The sequence below is a fragment of the Nuphar pumila genome, chromosome 10, assembly GCF_984573655.1.
Source record: "Nuphar pumila chromosome 10, dmNupPumi1.hap1.1, whole genome shotgun sequence".
In the NCBI taxonomy this organism is placed as follows: Eukaryota; Viridiplantae; Streptophyta; class Magnoliopsida; order Nymphaeales; family Nymphaeaceae; genus Nuphar; species Nuphar pumila.
The window spans coordinates 113,737,127-113,752,168 of NC_143258.1; the positions used below are offsets into that span (position 1 = coordinate 113,737,127).

General features: G+C 38.5%; 1 protein-coding gene across 5 annotated transcripts in view; it reads left to right on the forward strand.

Moving 5' to 3' along the window:
• The window catches only part of LOC149827975 (outer envelope protein 80, chloroplastic-like), a 90,744-nt gene that overhangs the window by 16,134 nt on the left and 59,568 nt on the right, over nucleotides 1-15,042 (forward strand). For all 5 annotated transcript variants that reach the window (XR_016434993.1, XR_016434991.1, XR_016434995.1 and 2 more), the window contains exon 6: nucleotides 2,165-2,258. Coding sequence is in view for 1 of the 5 variants with exons in the window: in XM_090019770.1 (XP_089875896.1) it covers nucleotides 2,165-2,258 (94 nt within the window). In the remaining 4 variants the exon portion in view is untranslated. The remainder of the gene's footprint in view (nucleotides 1-2,164; nucleotides 2,259-15,042) is intronic.

Below are 15,042 nucleotides of genomic sequence, written 5' to 3' on the forward strand. Positions count from 1 at the left end.
CCCCGAGTGAATGGGGGTTTTCAGGGTGTTTTTTGCAAATCTTACCCCGCAGATGCATTCGACATGGTCAATTTGCTTGAAAATGACACCTGGATCGAGTTTTTTTGATGAAAAAACATGATTTTTTCAGCTTGAATATTTATGAAAATTGTAGACCGCCGATTTTCAAACCTTATAAAAACCTACTCATGTCGGAATAGGACGATCCAAGAGTCCATTCCTATAAGATCAAGCATGTAGAACACATCTGACATGAAAAGAACTCTTCAAAAGCCCGGTAGGCTGGCGGTAGGTACGGATTGAAGTAGACAACTACTCCCTATATATGATTAGTCCAAGTGGATAGTCACATGGGACATCTACAACCATTGGATTACATTGAATCTGACGGCACACACTAAAATCCCCTAACAGCTGCCTCTAGCTGTGCTTTTGAACTGCCAAGAGAGAGAGAGAGAGAGAGAGAGAGAGAGAGAGAGAGAGAGGTCGCCATGTGGTCACACCAGAGTTACCGAAAGCGCTTAGGTAAGTGGGGAAGCGCGAAACGTGCGGGGAAGCACCATTTTTTAAAGGGAAGCACGCTTCCCCCATGTTTTTAATTTTTTTTGTATTTTTTATTTTTATTTTTTTCGCTTCCCCCTCGCTTCCTAGGTTGCTTCCGGTTCGCTTCTTAGGTCGCTTTCGAGACGATTTCCGATTCACTTCTAAGTGGTCCCACGCTTCCCGCTTCCTAAAATTTTGAAAGTGCCTCACTTCCCGCTCCCGCTCCCACTTCCACTTCCTCAACTGGCAACCATGGGTCACACACCCTGAGGGCCTGAACTGTCCAAGTCAAAAAAGTTCTACAGAGATGATCTACATGGTTTGTTTAATAAGCAACAGGTTTTGGATCATATCAACGCGATATGTAGGAAGGATTTTGAAGGCTGTCAAAAATCAAGGGTCCAGAGCGTACCAAAATTTCATGATGTGTATATATATATATAAAGAGAGAGAGAGAGAGAGAGAGAGAGAGAGAGAGAGAGAGAGAGAGAGAGAGAGAGAGAGAGAGAGAGCTTCTATGGTGGTACAGTAGCACCATAACTTATGGTCGTACAAACTTGATTTATATAGATCTAAGCTTCAAATGCAAAATCTAACCTTTGGATCATGTTTAGCATGATTTATTTACTATTTTCATGTGTTAAATTTGACTGAAATATGATGTTTTATATCATTTCTAGACCACCATTGTTTTTATGAATTGTGAGCCATCGATTTTCAGTCTCAAAAATCAGATCTTGTGATGTATTAGACATGATAAAACCTTCTAACATAGTAAATAAACCATGGTAAACACATTTGTACTGTTAAATCTAGCATTTAGTGGCTAGATCCATACAAACAAGTGTACCACTGTATGGTATCATGGTACAGAACCACCTTATATTTTCCCATATATATATATATATATATAGAGAGAGAGAGAGAGAGAGAGAGAGAGAGACCACTAATTTTCTTTGTAGCACATTTCCATGCATTATTGTCCTTTTTTTTGGTGGTTCTATGCAATCAAGAGAAGTTCACACACAGACATCTTATAAATAATTTTCTTTAGACCATCTATACATAGTCCTTGTTTCCTTGACAATGCAATGTGTACTTGGCTTGTCACGATATGGTCTATTGAGACATGATTGGATTTGGGTCCGTCCGATATTCCAGTTCCAGTTCGTGTGTAAAGTGTGTTTGTATGGTGATGGGCCTACCAGTGCATTTTTTTAGAAGGGCTGAGCTGCCTGCCAACAAAGGTGCTGGTTGGGCCTAGCCCTTTCTAGGCTGGTTTGGGGTTCAAAACCTTGTCTCAGATAGGCTAGGCCATAAGTGGTTCATAGTTGTCCATCTAATTCAAAAGAAAACACATGGTTCTACTCAACCCATGTCTATTTCTATCGGCCTTATCTGCCTGTTGATGGGCCAAGGACCTGTCAACTGGCCCATGGCTTATTAATGGGTCTGGGTTCAAAAAATCGATCGCCCTGAGTTGGATGTGCTAGAACTGCTCTTGCTTTATTTTTGTAGCACTTGCAATAAATGTTACTCTTTTCTCTTCCCATTTGGAATTGTTGTCATCTTCACTTGATTCTTGTTAGTTTATGTGGTAGTGTAAATTATTTGTGTGTAGGTCTATAGCCTACAACAAGGAAAAAGGGATGCTGAGACTGTGTTAACAATGGGAATCATGGAAGATGTTAGTATTATCCCTCAACCAGCAGGAGGTACTTTGCAAGTATTCCTAATTGTCAATTAAAAGTTGCCTTTTGAAGCTTGGTTATCTCTATTTCTAGACCTTTTATTTTGTAATCGAGGTTTATTTTTCCTTTAACAAGTTTGTGATATTATTTTTCCTAGGGTCATAGATAATGTTATGATCTTTGTAATTTTTTTAAAAGGCAAACATAATTTACTACAATCTCTTACATTTCTAAAGCACAATTAATAAGCATCGCTTGATGTTTTACTTGGTAATTAATATAAATCATCAGTCTGAGATTTCAAGAATTATTGATGGAAAAGGTTCTTGGTGAACTTGTCCACATCCCAATGGAAGCTAAAGGAGCGTGACACACACATATATGAATAATGAAAGGAATCATTTGGCATAAGAACGAAGTTGACCTAAGGATACAAAACAACTAAGTCAATTATTCAACATTGTTGATCTGATAGTGAGGGAAGGTTCTAGTTCCCACCATAGTGACAAAAGTTTAAAACAGCAAAATATCAGCAATAAAAAACTCTGGAGATTTTTGAAAATTTTCATAAATCTCTCATTTTCCGGCAACATCTTGGCAATAAAAAATAAATTAAAAATATAAAACAACAAATTTTATAAGAAAATATAAATAAAACACATTTAAAAATAAAAATCTTGGGGGTTTTCATGATAAATATCTGCTAAAAGCGTAAATATCGCGATATTTGTCACGGTTTAAAAATCTCGGGAGAATTTGCCGTTTTAAACTTTCCGGCAATTTCTCGCGATATTATCGCGAGATTTTTATAAATCTTGCGATATTTGTCACAGAGGTTCCCACTGCACGATCTATGTTCGATGGCTTCAACACACTCAGGAGGATGTCCTGGTTGGCAGGAGCATGCCGGAATCTCCGCTGAGAATGTGGAAAGGTCAGACACCAAGATTGGAGCTTGGTTTGGCCAAATGATGAAGATCGCCTGAATGGTGGTGTTGAACCTCCACTCGTCTGACCCAAATTCTGATATAATTCTCAGAATTGCTGAGAATTACAGTAAAGAAGACAATAGAAGTTGCAGGTAAGACATGAAGAAGTATGAGAAAGAAGAACAGACGAGAGAGGAAGAAGACACGAGAGGGAGAGATGCTAAGAGAGAGAACTCATTTCGTTATTTCATAACTTCCAAAACTTTCTTCAAAACAGCCCAACATTGACTTATATAGTCTCCTATTTTCCCTGTTCCCAATACACCGTCATGAAATACAGAAATTACCACAATTCCGAAACAGCTTAACCACTAAGCCAAGTGACCAAACTATTCTGCCTAGTTAGCTAACCACTTAGTTCTATGTGGCGCCAACCCCTTTCCTTTCCCCATTTACTCCTGCACTCTTATTTTCTTTCTCCATAATGCCCCTTTACGCCCATTTTCCTTCCACACTTGACCTTAGTTGACCCAAGATGACACCAACATGGAATTTTGATTCTTGGGAGCCCATAGGATCTGCCAAAGGCTAACCGGCTAGGTGCTTTGGCTAGGTTGCCTAGCTGGGTGTGCATAAATTCCACCACGCTTCCTTTCCATCTTTTACTCAAGGTGGTAAACAGGGACATGAGGACATTCTTGCAGTCTCCATGGTATTCTCCATTGCCTAAACCCATTCCACACTCGGATCTTGGTGGCACACAAATGGATTTGGAAGGCTCGAGCACATTTAGTCACGAGTACTTGAAAGCTTCGAAATAGCTCCGTGCCCATCCACCAATAATCTATGGCCATATATTTTCAGCAGATGTACCATCTTGCTGCTAATGGTTGGTTGCAACAATTTACACAGTGACATAAATTGATTCATGTGCAGAACCTCATCAACACATGGTTCTTTTGCTGCAGTGCCGGTAGGAATGGTGCAATCATTCATCAATTGTTGATTCATTCTGTTGTAAGTGCTGGTCACCTGCAGTAGAAAGAAACCATCAACATCTGCAGGCGGAGGTTGGTGTAAACACCCCAAATTTTCCAAAAAATCCAAAAATTCCCTTTTTTCCCTTGACCTCCAACTTCTGAATAAATTGGGTTAGTCTCTGATAAAATTTCATTCATTTCTCAGCTTCGCTGGAATCCAGACTCAATTTTTATATTTGACCCAATCTGATCCAAAACGGATATCCGGATCCAATTCTGATCCTGAATGTCTTATTTCTCAAAAAATCAAAAAAATCAAATTCTTCGTATTTTCTCAGAGGTTTTTTTTCAATTCGGGGTCCAATCTCAATTAAAAATCCGAATTCTAATGTTTTATCAAAATTCCCGGACCCAGATCTATTCTGGAATCTTATTTCTGAAATTAACCCGATGTTTTCTCAAAAACCTCATTTTAGGAAATCTCGAATATTTCAAAATAAATATCTTACAAAAAATCTTTCAAAAGACCTCATTTGGATCCCCTTTTTCCTAAAAATCCCTCGTATTTTTCTCATCTCTTTAGATCTTTTTTTTTGTTTTTTTTATCAAAAACCTAAAAAAAAAAACTTCCGAAAAATATCGCTTTTTACACCATTTTTTTAAGAAACATTTGTAAATGGACGTTCTTTTTGAAAATCTCTGAAAATAAAAGACCATTTTGAAAAATGGCCTAACGGCCTTCTCCTATAAAAAACGACCGCAGGGGTCCCCGAAACCCACCGCTTCTTCACCCCTCCATTTTCACGATCCTCCTCTTCTTCTTCTTATTTCCCTGGCTTTCTTCCATCTGACTGAAGGAAGCTGACCACTCTGAAGCTTCGGCTACGGTAAGTATACCCTTTCTCCCTCTCTTTTTTTTATTTTCCCCTTTCTTTTAAACGACCCCATTAAAGCACTTTTATGGTATTAGTTTGCATATAGCAAATACCGGTCCATATACTCAGTGCAACATCGACGGAATTCTTAGATTCCAATATTTGTTAGCTATCTTTACAAAATTTTATGCAATTTCTGTTGCTTTGATCTCTTTTTTTTATTTATTTTGCTTCGATCTTTCTATTGTGTTCTATGATCTTAATTCAGTTTGGGGTTTGCATTATGTTCATTTCCTTGATTACAACCTCATTAATCTCCCTTGTGTTTGATCTAATTATGTCTTGCGAATGACTAGCATCATTTGATCCATATGTTCATCGCACTCATGCATTTTTAGTCTTATATATTCATTTCATTACGTCTCGGTCATTCATCATCTCATTAGTTGTCTTGATTGCCGCATCTATGTCCATGTATTATCCTCATCGCACTTTGGATTTACATCCTGTAGTGTGTGTCGATTCCTTGATCGGATTTTGATTCCCCGTAGCCTCTGCTCGTCTCTTCATCTTGCATTTCCATTAAGATTTACACTTTGCCGTATCATTTCTTTTTTTCCTCCTACCTGTGCCTCTCTTTTTTTTTTTTGAGCATAGACATTGCATCTCATGGTTGCTATAGCGTTTGAGATTTCATCCATATTTAACCACGACCGGCCGTGCCTTGTGATTTCATGAATCCCATATCTGAGTATCCCTGGCATTTTCCCTATGCATTTCTTGTTTCATAACATATTTCTTTTCTTGTATTTTTTTTATCTTATAACCTCATCCCTGTTTTGTACAGTTTAACTATAATGTGTTAATCATTCTCCTGTTCATGATGAAACATTAAGAAAGTGATTGGTACTTGCATGCCTAAAATTTGCATGTTCTTGATATATCTTGTTGCCTATACATTTCATGGGAGTCTGACAGACTACCACTGCCAACAAGTTAGAAATTGCACAGCTGTGAGTGTGATAATTTTGCTTACCTGGTAGTTTCGTTTTACTGCTACATGCTTAAAGTACCGCAGCTTGGACTGTTGCTTGATATTGATTCTAGATGATTTGAACCCACCACATTTATGGAACATCAATCCTGTCTTTTTTTTTTTACCATCATTTTTTTTTTGTTTTGTTGTTGTTGTTTTCTTTAACCTGCCATATCATCCCCTTTCATCCATACTATTTCTTATATATATCTCTGAATTAGTCTCTGTACATGGTAAAAAAAAAAATTGATGAAGGTCTACTGTCGCTGAGGGAAAGGGGAAGGCAATATCTTTGGTGTTTTGATCTATGTTTTAACATTAAATAAAATTCACTGTGAGTGTTATTGCATCAGCCTTCCCTCTACTCTTGAGTGAGCATGTAGAGAATAGTCTCTCCCATTCATCAAAACCATACACATGCTCAAAGAAAAACCTGAAATCAAAGATTGAAGTTCTCACGAAAACATCACTGCTTTTGGAGAGCTCCCTGCTCATAATTGCAATACCAGGTTTACCGAATATAAAGGGGATAAACCAGTAAACCTTGGTTCAGGATGCAGAGGTTCTGATGCATAATCCTGTAGGTGAGTTTTGGAGTCCGACTACTCATTCTTCAGGAATTGTAAAAAGTAAACCTATAACATTATAGCAAGTCAGTATGAGATACCAAAGGTGAATCTGAAGAAGAAGGTCAAGGCAAGATGGTTGAGAGAATTATTTTCAAAAGTCATGTTTTAGTTTGGAATATAGGGATGTTGACCAAGTGTTTTGCAGGAAAAGGTGGAGTTCGACTTAATTTCATTCAAAATTCCAGCAATCTTTTGCTGAACTTTTTTTCTAGTTAATGATAAGCTTGTAATTTTGTTTCCGAACCTGTTTCTCATTACAGGCATTCTTTCACAGCTTTCCACCACCAGCACACCCTGCACACAATGTCTCACCCTATTTCAACCTTCAGCCACCTGCCACACCATACCATCTTCCTCACGACACTTCATGGCATATTTTCTGAGTTCTCGAAAGCATATCATGTCAAAACTCCCTGCAATCTCCACAGCACTTGCCATCCTCCTTCCAACTTCAGCAGCAAACCTCATCATCTTATACACAGGGACCGATGCCACTAACATTTATACAGTTCAGTCGATAGCTCCAAGCTCCTCTCTTGATGAACCAGCAGACATATGGCCAAAGGCCTCCACCGCAACAATTATTTGGTTTGAATGGTCAATTGTCAGCTTCACAGAGTCAGATCCAGAAAATCACCTCTTTTGCTGTGCAGCAAATTCCTTCTAGTCCACATCTGCAAAATGGGGCAGTTTCTACATCCCATGCACAGTTGGCTTTGGTTACAAACCAGGCACCACAACTGTAGGTTCATCAACCATCACCTGGTCAACAACCACAGTTGGTGTTGCAGCAGCAGCAACAGAAAATGCCACCGTCTTATCCCCTTCTGGCTCAAGCTCAAGTTCAACTTCCTTCACAGCTTCAACTTCACCTTCCCTAGCACTTCCATTTTTGCCTATACTTCTAATACCTAATCCACCTTGTCATTCAGCATTTCACATCTTCATCATGGCTTAGATATAATCCCCAGCCACTTCGAGCATCCTTCATTGTCTGGCCTATCCACCAGCTACACCCTATCCCTATACCTTCATCTCCCTGCTGTCGCATAGCACCACAACCTGTGGCTCCCCATACATAATCACCACTCATTTTGAATCACCTGTATGTTTATCTCTCACAACAGCAACATTCATTTGAGCACATACCATGCTAAAAACATTTAATTGATGCCGAACTAATGCTAGTTCAGGGTGATCACATCTCACCCCCTCACACGGCATTGCCAGTTATTAACTCAGCATTAAGTGTTATTTTTTTTATATATTAGCATTTGCAGAAATTGTTATATAATTACCCTCTTTAACCCCTGATTCGGTCATGATCCAGTATCATTTGTAACATAATCACCTTCCTCACCCTGCTTACTGCTGCTACCAAGTAGCTGGGTTAGGCTCCTCCAGTCTGATATTCTTTTTTTTTTCTTCTTATTGTCATCACTGCATATATCATCTTGCACACAGCACCTGCTGTAGCAACACTGTAGCTTCACTGCCCTATCACCTATCACAACCACTTGCTACCGTCCCCTGCTACACCAATCCCTTCCCTGCTATAAGTATTCACAGCAGTTTACAACTGCTGTGTACTCATATACTACTGCACATCGTTTGTTACATCTGTATACCACTTCTAACGTCTGTGTGTGCAGCCACCATTTCCAGCTGCAATCCCCTGCATACCCACTCAACATCTTTCTCACTACACACCCAACCCACAACACCTTCTACATAACCTTTGTAAGAAATGGTGGGTTCCTTGGCACATGCACAAGACCAAGCACAGGAAGAGGAGAGGATAAGTAAGAGCCGCAGAATCCTTCACTGAAGGCTGCAGTATTGACATTTCATTAAGTATATAGTGTTACAATTACTAGGGTACGAGAATACCCATTACACAACAATGTAATTTACAATATGCCATTAATATAATAAATGAACATGTGCTTAAATATGAAATTAGATACACTTGAATTGGGTTTGGATCTGATCCAAACCCAGTACGTGAATAATGTCTTCTTTTCATCCTCCCTCAAGATGTACATGGTTTTGAACCATGAACAATTTGCTTTTCAACATCCAGAATCTGTCCTTGATAAGCCCTTTGGTAAACAAGTCAGCAACTTGATCAGTAGTTCGAAAAATCCTGGTTCAATTTCCTTCTCTTCGACTTTCTGTCTTACAAAATGTTGATCAATTTCAATATGCTTGGCACGACTGTGGTAGATAGGATTGAATGCCATGTTGATGGCACTTTGATTGTCACATAAGAGAATACATTTAGATATTGATTCTCCTACTTCTGTTAACAGATGTCTGATCCATGTTACTTCAGCTGTAGCAGCTGCCATTGATCTATAGTCTGCTTCGGTACTCGATCTCGCAATAGCTCTTTGTTTCTTACTGCTTCAAGAGACAAGATTTAGGCCAACGAAAACACAATATCTTGAGACTGACCTACGCTCATCTGGATCTCCTGCTCAGTCTGCATCTGTGTATACAAGAAGTTCATGCATGTGACGTTCCTTCATACTCTTCTTGTACACAAGACTATCCCAATAGTTCTCTCCAAATATCGAAGAATGCGTTTAACAACTTCCATATGCCCAATGTGTAGTTCATGCATGAACTGAGATACCTAATTAACTGAATAGACAATATCAGGGCGAGTAAAGGTGAGATATTGAAGCATCCCTACTATGCTGCGATATTATGTAGGATTTTCATACAAATCTTCATCTTGGGAACTGAGTTTCTGATGAAGTACACTGGGCGTGCTTAGAGGCTTGCAATCTTTCATACCTGCCTTGCTGAGAACATCAATAGTGTACTTATGTTGAGTAAGTGTCATGCCTTCAATAGTTCTGTCAACTTCTACTCCAAGGAAATATCGCAGTTGACCAAGGTCCTTCATCTTAAACCTGTGATTCAGGAGTTCTTTGACCTGCTCAATATGTTCATTAGAGTTACCTGTAATGATTATGTCATCAACATATATCAATAACAAGGTAACTGTGTCTTTACATTTGAATATGAAAAGAGAATGATCAAGAAGAGACCGACTAAAACCATATTTCTCTATTTTAAGAGAAAAACTATCAAACCAAGATCGGGAGGCTTGCTTTAAACCATATATAGCTCTCTTTAATTTACACACACATTCTTTGGAGTTCCCTTCTGCATACCCTGTGGGTTGCTCCATGTACACTTTCTCTTTCAGAGTTCCATGTAGGAATGCATTTTTTACGTCCAGCTGATTGATAATCCACTGGTGCTTAATAGCCAATGATAATATAATTCGAATAGTGCCCATTTTCACAACCGGACTGAAGGTCTCATCATAGTCTTGTCCTTGCTCCTGCGTGAATCCCTTGGCAACCAATCTAGCCTTATATCGTTCAATAGTACCATCCGGCTTATATTTTATTTTATACACTCACTTGGACCCAACCACATTTCGATCATGTGGTCTGGGAACAATCTTTCAAGTGCCACATTCATGAAGAGCCTCCATTTCTTCATTCATAGCTTCAATCCATCGCTTAGAATTTGTTGCTTGATAAAATGTTGTGGGTTGATCTTCCTTACCTAAAGAGGTTAAGAAAAGTTGGAAATCCATAGTGAAGTTCTCATAACTTACCCATCTGTCAATAGGATGTCGGGGTCGAGTGGATCTTCTGGGAATAGAGGAAGAAGAATTCATCTCCTGATCAGAATTGGAGATGGTCCCCGTCTCACGTCGAGAGTAAACAATATCTTTATACCTTCCGAGAGGCAAGGATAGATCTGAGAGGACACTTTCCTGAGTCCTTTGGAGAGCATCAGACATGTTTCCCTCATCTCTTTGATTACATTTAGAAGGACAAACATCATTAACACTAGAAAAGAGATCAGAGTGTAACCAGGGGTGATAAACTTCAATTTCAGGAAGAGTGTTAACATTGTGGTCAAAATTCAATTGATCAAATACAACATTTATGGATATTTTGATACGCTTGCTCACGAGATCATAGCATCTGTACCCTTTATAATCATCAACATACCCCACAAATCTGCACTTCAAGGCCTTATCCTGAAACTTGTATCACATTAAACTGTCAACATGAACACTACACACCCGAATACTCGCAAATCATGATAATTTGGATGAACACCATGTAGAGAAAAATAGGGTGATTTGTTTTTCAGGATATTCATGGGCAATCGGTTTATGATATAAACGGTTGAATGAAAGGCCTCTGCCCATAAGGTAATTGGAAGGTTACTATCATGCATCATGCTCATTGCACTCTCGACAATATGGCGATGCTTGCGTTCAGCTATCCCATTTTGTTGAGGTGTATGAGGGCAAGACACCTGTCTACGTATTCCATTTGTCTGGAGAAAATTAATAAAGTCATTTGAGGAGAATTCACCCCCTCCGTCACATTGGAAACAAAGAATATTATCAGAAAATTGATTTTGAACAAAGAAATGAAAGTTCTGAAATAACTTGAATGTTTCGGATTTACATTTCATAAAGAAAATCCACGTATACCGAGAATAACTATCAACAAAATAAGATAATATCTGATGCCACTGGAGCCGGACCCCAAACATCCGAACAAATGATTTCAAATGGTCTTGAAGCTCTTTTATTAATAGAATGAAATGGAAGAACATGACTCTTATATTGCAGACAACTTGAACAATTTTTACTATTGACATTTAAACTTAGGCTTGACTTGGGAAGAAGACTGCTTGAAACAAGCTTTTAAATGAAACGACTATTACAATGACCCAGACGACCATGCCAAAGATTCAACTTATTACACTCAGAAAGACTAAAAACATTTTTAGGAAGGGCGGAAGAAGATGATGATGTGAGCTTCAAGGTAGAAGGATTCTCTTGGAACACGTACATATTCCCTTGGCGTTTTCCTTCAGCGCACGTTTCTCTCGTGTGAAGGTCCTTGACACAAACAGAAAAGGGAGTAAACTCAACTAGAGCATTGATGTCATCTACAAGCTTAGAGACAAAAACAATATTTTTCTTGATATTCGGAGCATAAATGACATTTGAAAGAGCAAGAGAAGAAGTAGACATAGGAATGACAGAGTTTCCAATGTGAGAAATATGATGGTGAGACCCATCTCCAGTAACTATACTATTTCTACCAGCATAAAGAACATGAGTCAGGAGCTTACCAGCATTACCAGTGACATGAGTGGCTGCACCAGAATCGACATACCAAGTGCCCTGATCATTTTGTTTTAAATTCAATTCAGCTAGAGCAGATAGTAACAACTCCTTGACTTCACTATTGTTCTTCAATTTATCTGACCCCTTTCTTGTCTCTGGTTGTTTGCCTCTATTTTGAAGATTAAACCAGCAATTAACTTTGATATGTCCCCTTTTATTGCATAGAAAACAGGTGGGTATAGATCTTTGCCTCTGTCCATTAGGAGGAATATTGGGTGTAGGTAATATTCCGCGAGTTCCTTGTCCATTTCTTTCTTGTTCCCCTCTTTCTCGAAAATCATACCTACCACGTCCTCGTCCATAGGCAACTTCTGTGGCAAGGACATCGTGTGCCTCAGCTTGATCATGAGTATCTTCAGAAAATCCTTTCAAGGTCATCTCATATTGTAAAAGTTTGGCACGACGGTCTTCAAATGTATGTAAATCTGGCAAACACAATAAAGAAGTAACCATCATATGATAATCCGATCCCAGCCCGCTCAATGTTTGCTGCACTATATCTCTGTCACTGACTGCACATCCCACAATGGCCAGCTGATCTGTAATGGTTTTCATTTTGTTCAAGTATTTCATGATGGTCATGGAGTCCTTTCTCAGCATTTGAAACTCTTTCTTTAAAAATAATACTTTGGCCTGAGAAACTTGAGAATATGTCTGAACCAATCGATGCCATAATTGCATTGCAGAACATTCATCTGGAATTACCACAAGCACCTCCTGTGACAGGGTGGAAGTGATGTAGGCAACCAAAGCTTGATCTCGCTTCATCCAGGATATATATTCTGAATTTATGACAAAAGTAATGAAAGTGTCACCCTCCCCAACCTTGCCATCTTGTGATATGAACTCTGGAGGAACAGAAACAAAGCCATCTAGATGTCCAGAAAGATCCTGACTTCTTATAAATGAGATGATTTGTCTTTTCCAGGTGAGAAAATTGGAGTTATTTAGTTTTTCAGATACAAGTTGATTAAGAAAGTTGGAAGAGAGGCCAGATTGAGAAGAAAAAAGGGAATCCATAGGTGATTGAAGGCTGAGCAAGACTTAGAAATAAAATAAGTCAGAAACAATACTGGAGTAGAACCAAAGAAGTCAGAACACGGAACTCGGTCTTTTTTTTTACGGGTAGCAGACTCAACACAAAACCAGAGTTATGCAGTAAACTGATCTATAAAGATCAGTCAATGAAATGCAAAGAGCTGAATATGATTTTTGTCAATGAAATGCAAAGGGCTGAATATGATTTTTGGAGGTAACATTATTCTAAAATGTAAAGAAAAAGAATCTGATATTTTACTCAGTTCTGAAGAAAATATCAGATTAGGAACAACTTATGAAATCACACAAAGATTTACTCATGCGTGACCACAAGAAATCACGTGTGTGACCCAATGAAATCATGTGAAACAATGTAAGAAGGAGAAAGATTAGATGCAAATAGTTGGGAGATGCAAATTTTTAGAATAAGATCAATAGATTTCAGAAATAGGGATGTAGATTTTTAGATGAGAAGGAGAGAGAAATAGGGATGCAGATTTCAGAAATACGTTGACTGGAGAGAATCAATAGATTTAAAGAAGAATAAGAAAAGAAATACCTTGGATGAAGATGTTGGAGAGAGGATCAATGGCTCTTATACCATGTAAGAAATGGTGGGTTCCTTGGCACATGCACAAGACCAAGCACAGGAAGAGGAGATGATACGTAAGAGCTGCAGAATCCTTCACTGGAAGGCTGCAGTATTGACATTCCATTAAGTATATAGTGTTACAATTACTAGGGTATGAGAATACCCATTACACAGCAATGTAATTTACAATATGCCATTAATATAATAAATGAACATGTGCTTAAATCTGAAATTAGATACACTTGAATTGGGTTTGGATCTGATCCAAACCCAGTACGTGAATAATGTCTTCTTTTCAACCTTTTCATTTTTCATAACACTTACACTACTGCTACACCACCTGTTGCACCTGCTACACAGCAGCACAACACCTTCTCCAGCTTCACGCCCTCTTCATTGCTTGCACCTTCTACATAACCTTTTCATTTTTCATAACACCTACACATGTAAGCACATCACCACCTGTTACAGTTCCTTCTTCACTTCATACTCACTGACCACATCATTTCGCCTCTAACTCCTTTCACCCACTTCACTGCATGTCACCAAATCTCTTACAGCATATCAGTCCATCACCTTCTATCATCTGTTGTAGCATCCTTTTACTGCTGTTAATTTCTGCAGCACCCTTCCTAACCTCCACTTTCGTCTCTCGTACACCTATTAGTATGAATTGCACTTCATCTCTTACCCACTGCACCATACCATACCCGCTTCCAGCCTCCTTCACAATTACTTCCTTCACATCACTTTCAGCTTGCAAACAACACTTCACTGCACTGTCTACCCTCACACCTATTACCAGCCCCGCTACTACTGTAGCACAGTCACCCTCTGCTGCATGTTCATCCAACGTCCACTTACATTCCCAATGCCACTTACTCACATTGCTGCCAGCACTGTAAAGTTAGGCTAGAATCCTTAAAGCAGCATACCCAACTCCCTCTTCTTGTTATCACAATGCTTCCACCAACATGCATAATATGCTGACCACTGCCTCTAGACATCATCAAATACAATCGTTACCTTTCCATTTAGATGATATATATATGTATGTATTCTAATTAATTTAGGATGTCATTCACCTATTTCAACATCTACTTTTCACCATCATTTTAGGATATTGCATATATATTCTGATATTTACTCCTCATTAACCGAAAAACATCATTCCAATGTATATTTTGTCATTTACATCGCATTTTCATTAGTGTAAATATATGCATGAGCATTTCATTAGTTGCGTTCTAAGTTCAATGTGATATTTTGCAAATTTCTATATACATCCTTCATCTTGTGCAAAACTGAATTTTTGCAGGAAATGGATGGAAAATGTTATTTCCTTTCTCAGTTTAGAAATTGTGACTTTAATATCAGAATTGTAATAGTTAGATATTAATGAGAATGTTACATCTCCAGCTTTTAGATAGAATGAATGAGCATCGTAAATTGCTTGTTTCATACTATTTTCTCTTATTTCTCAAAAA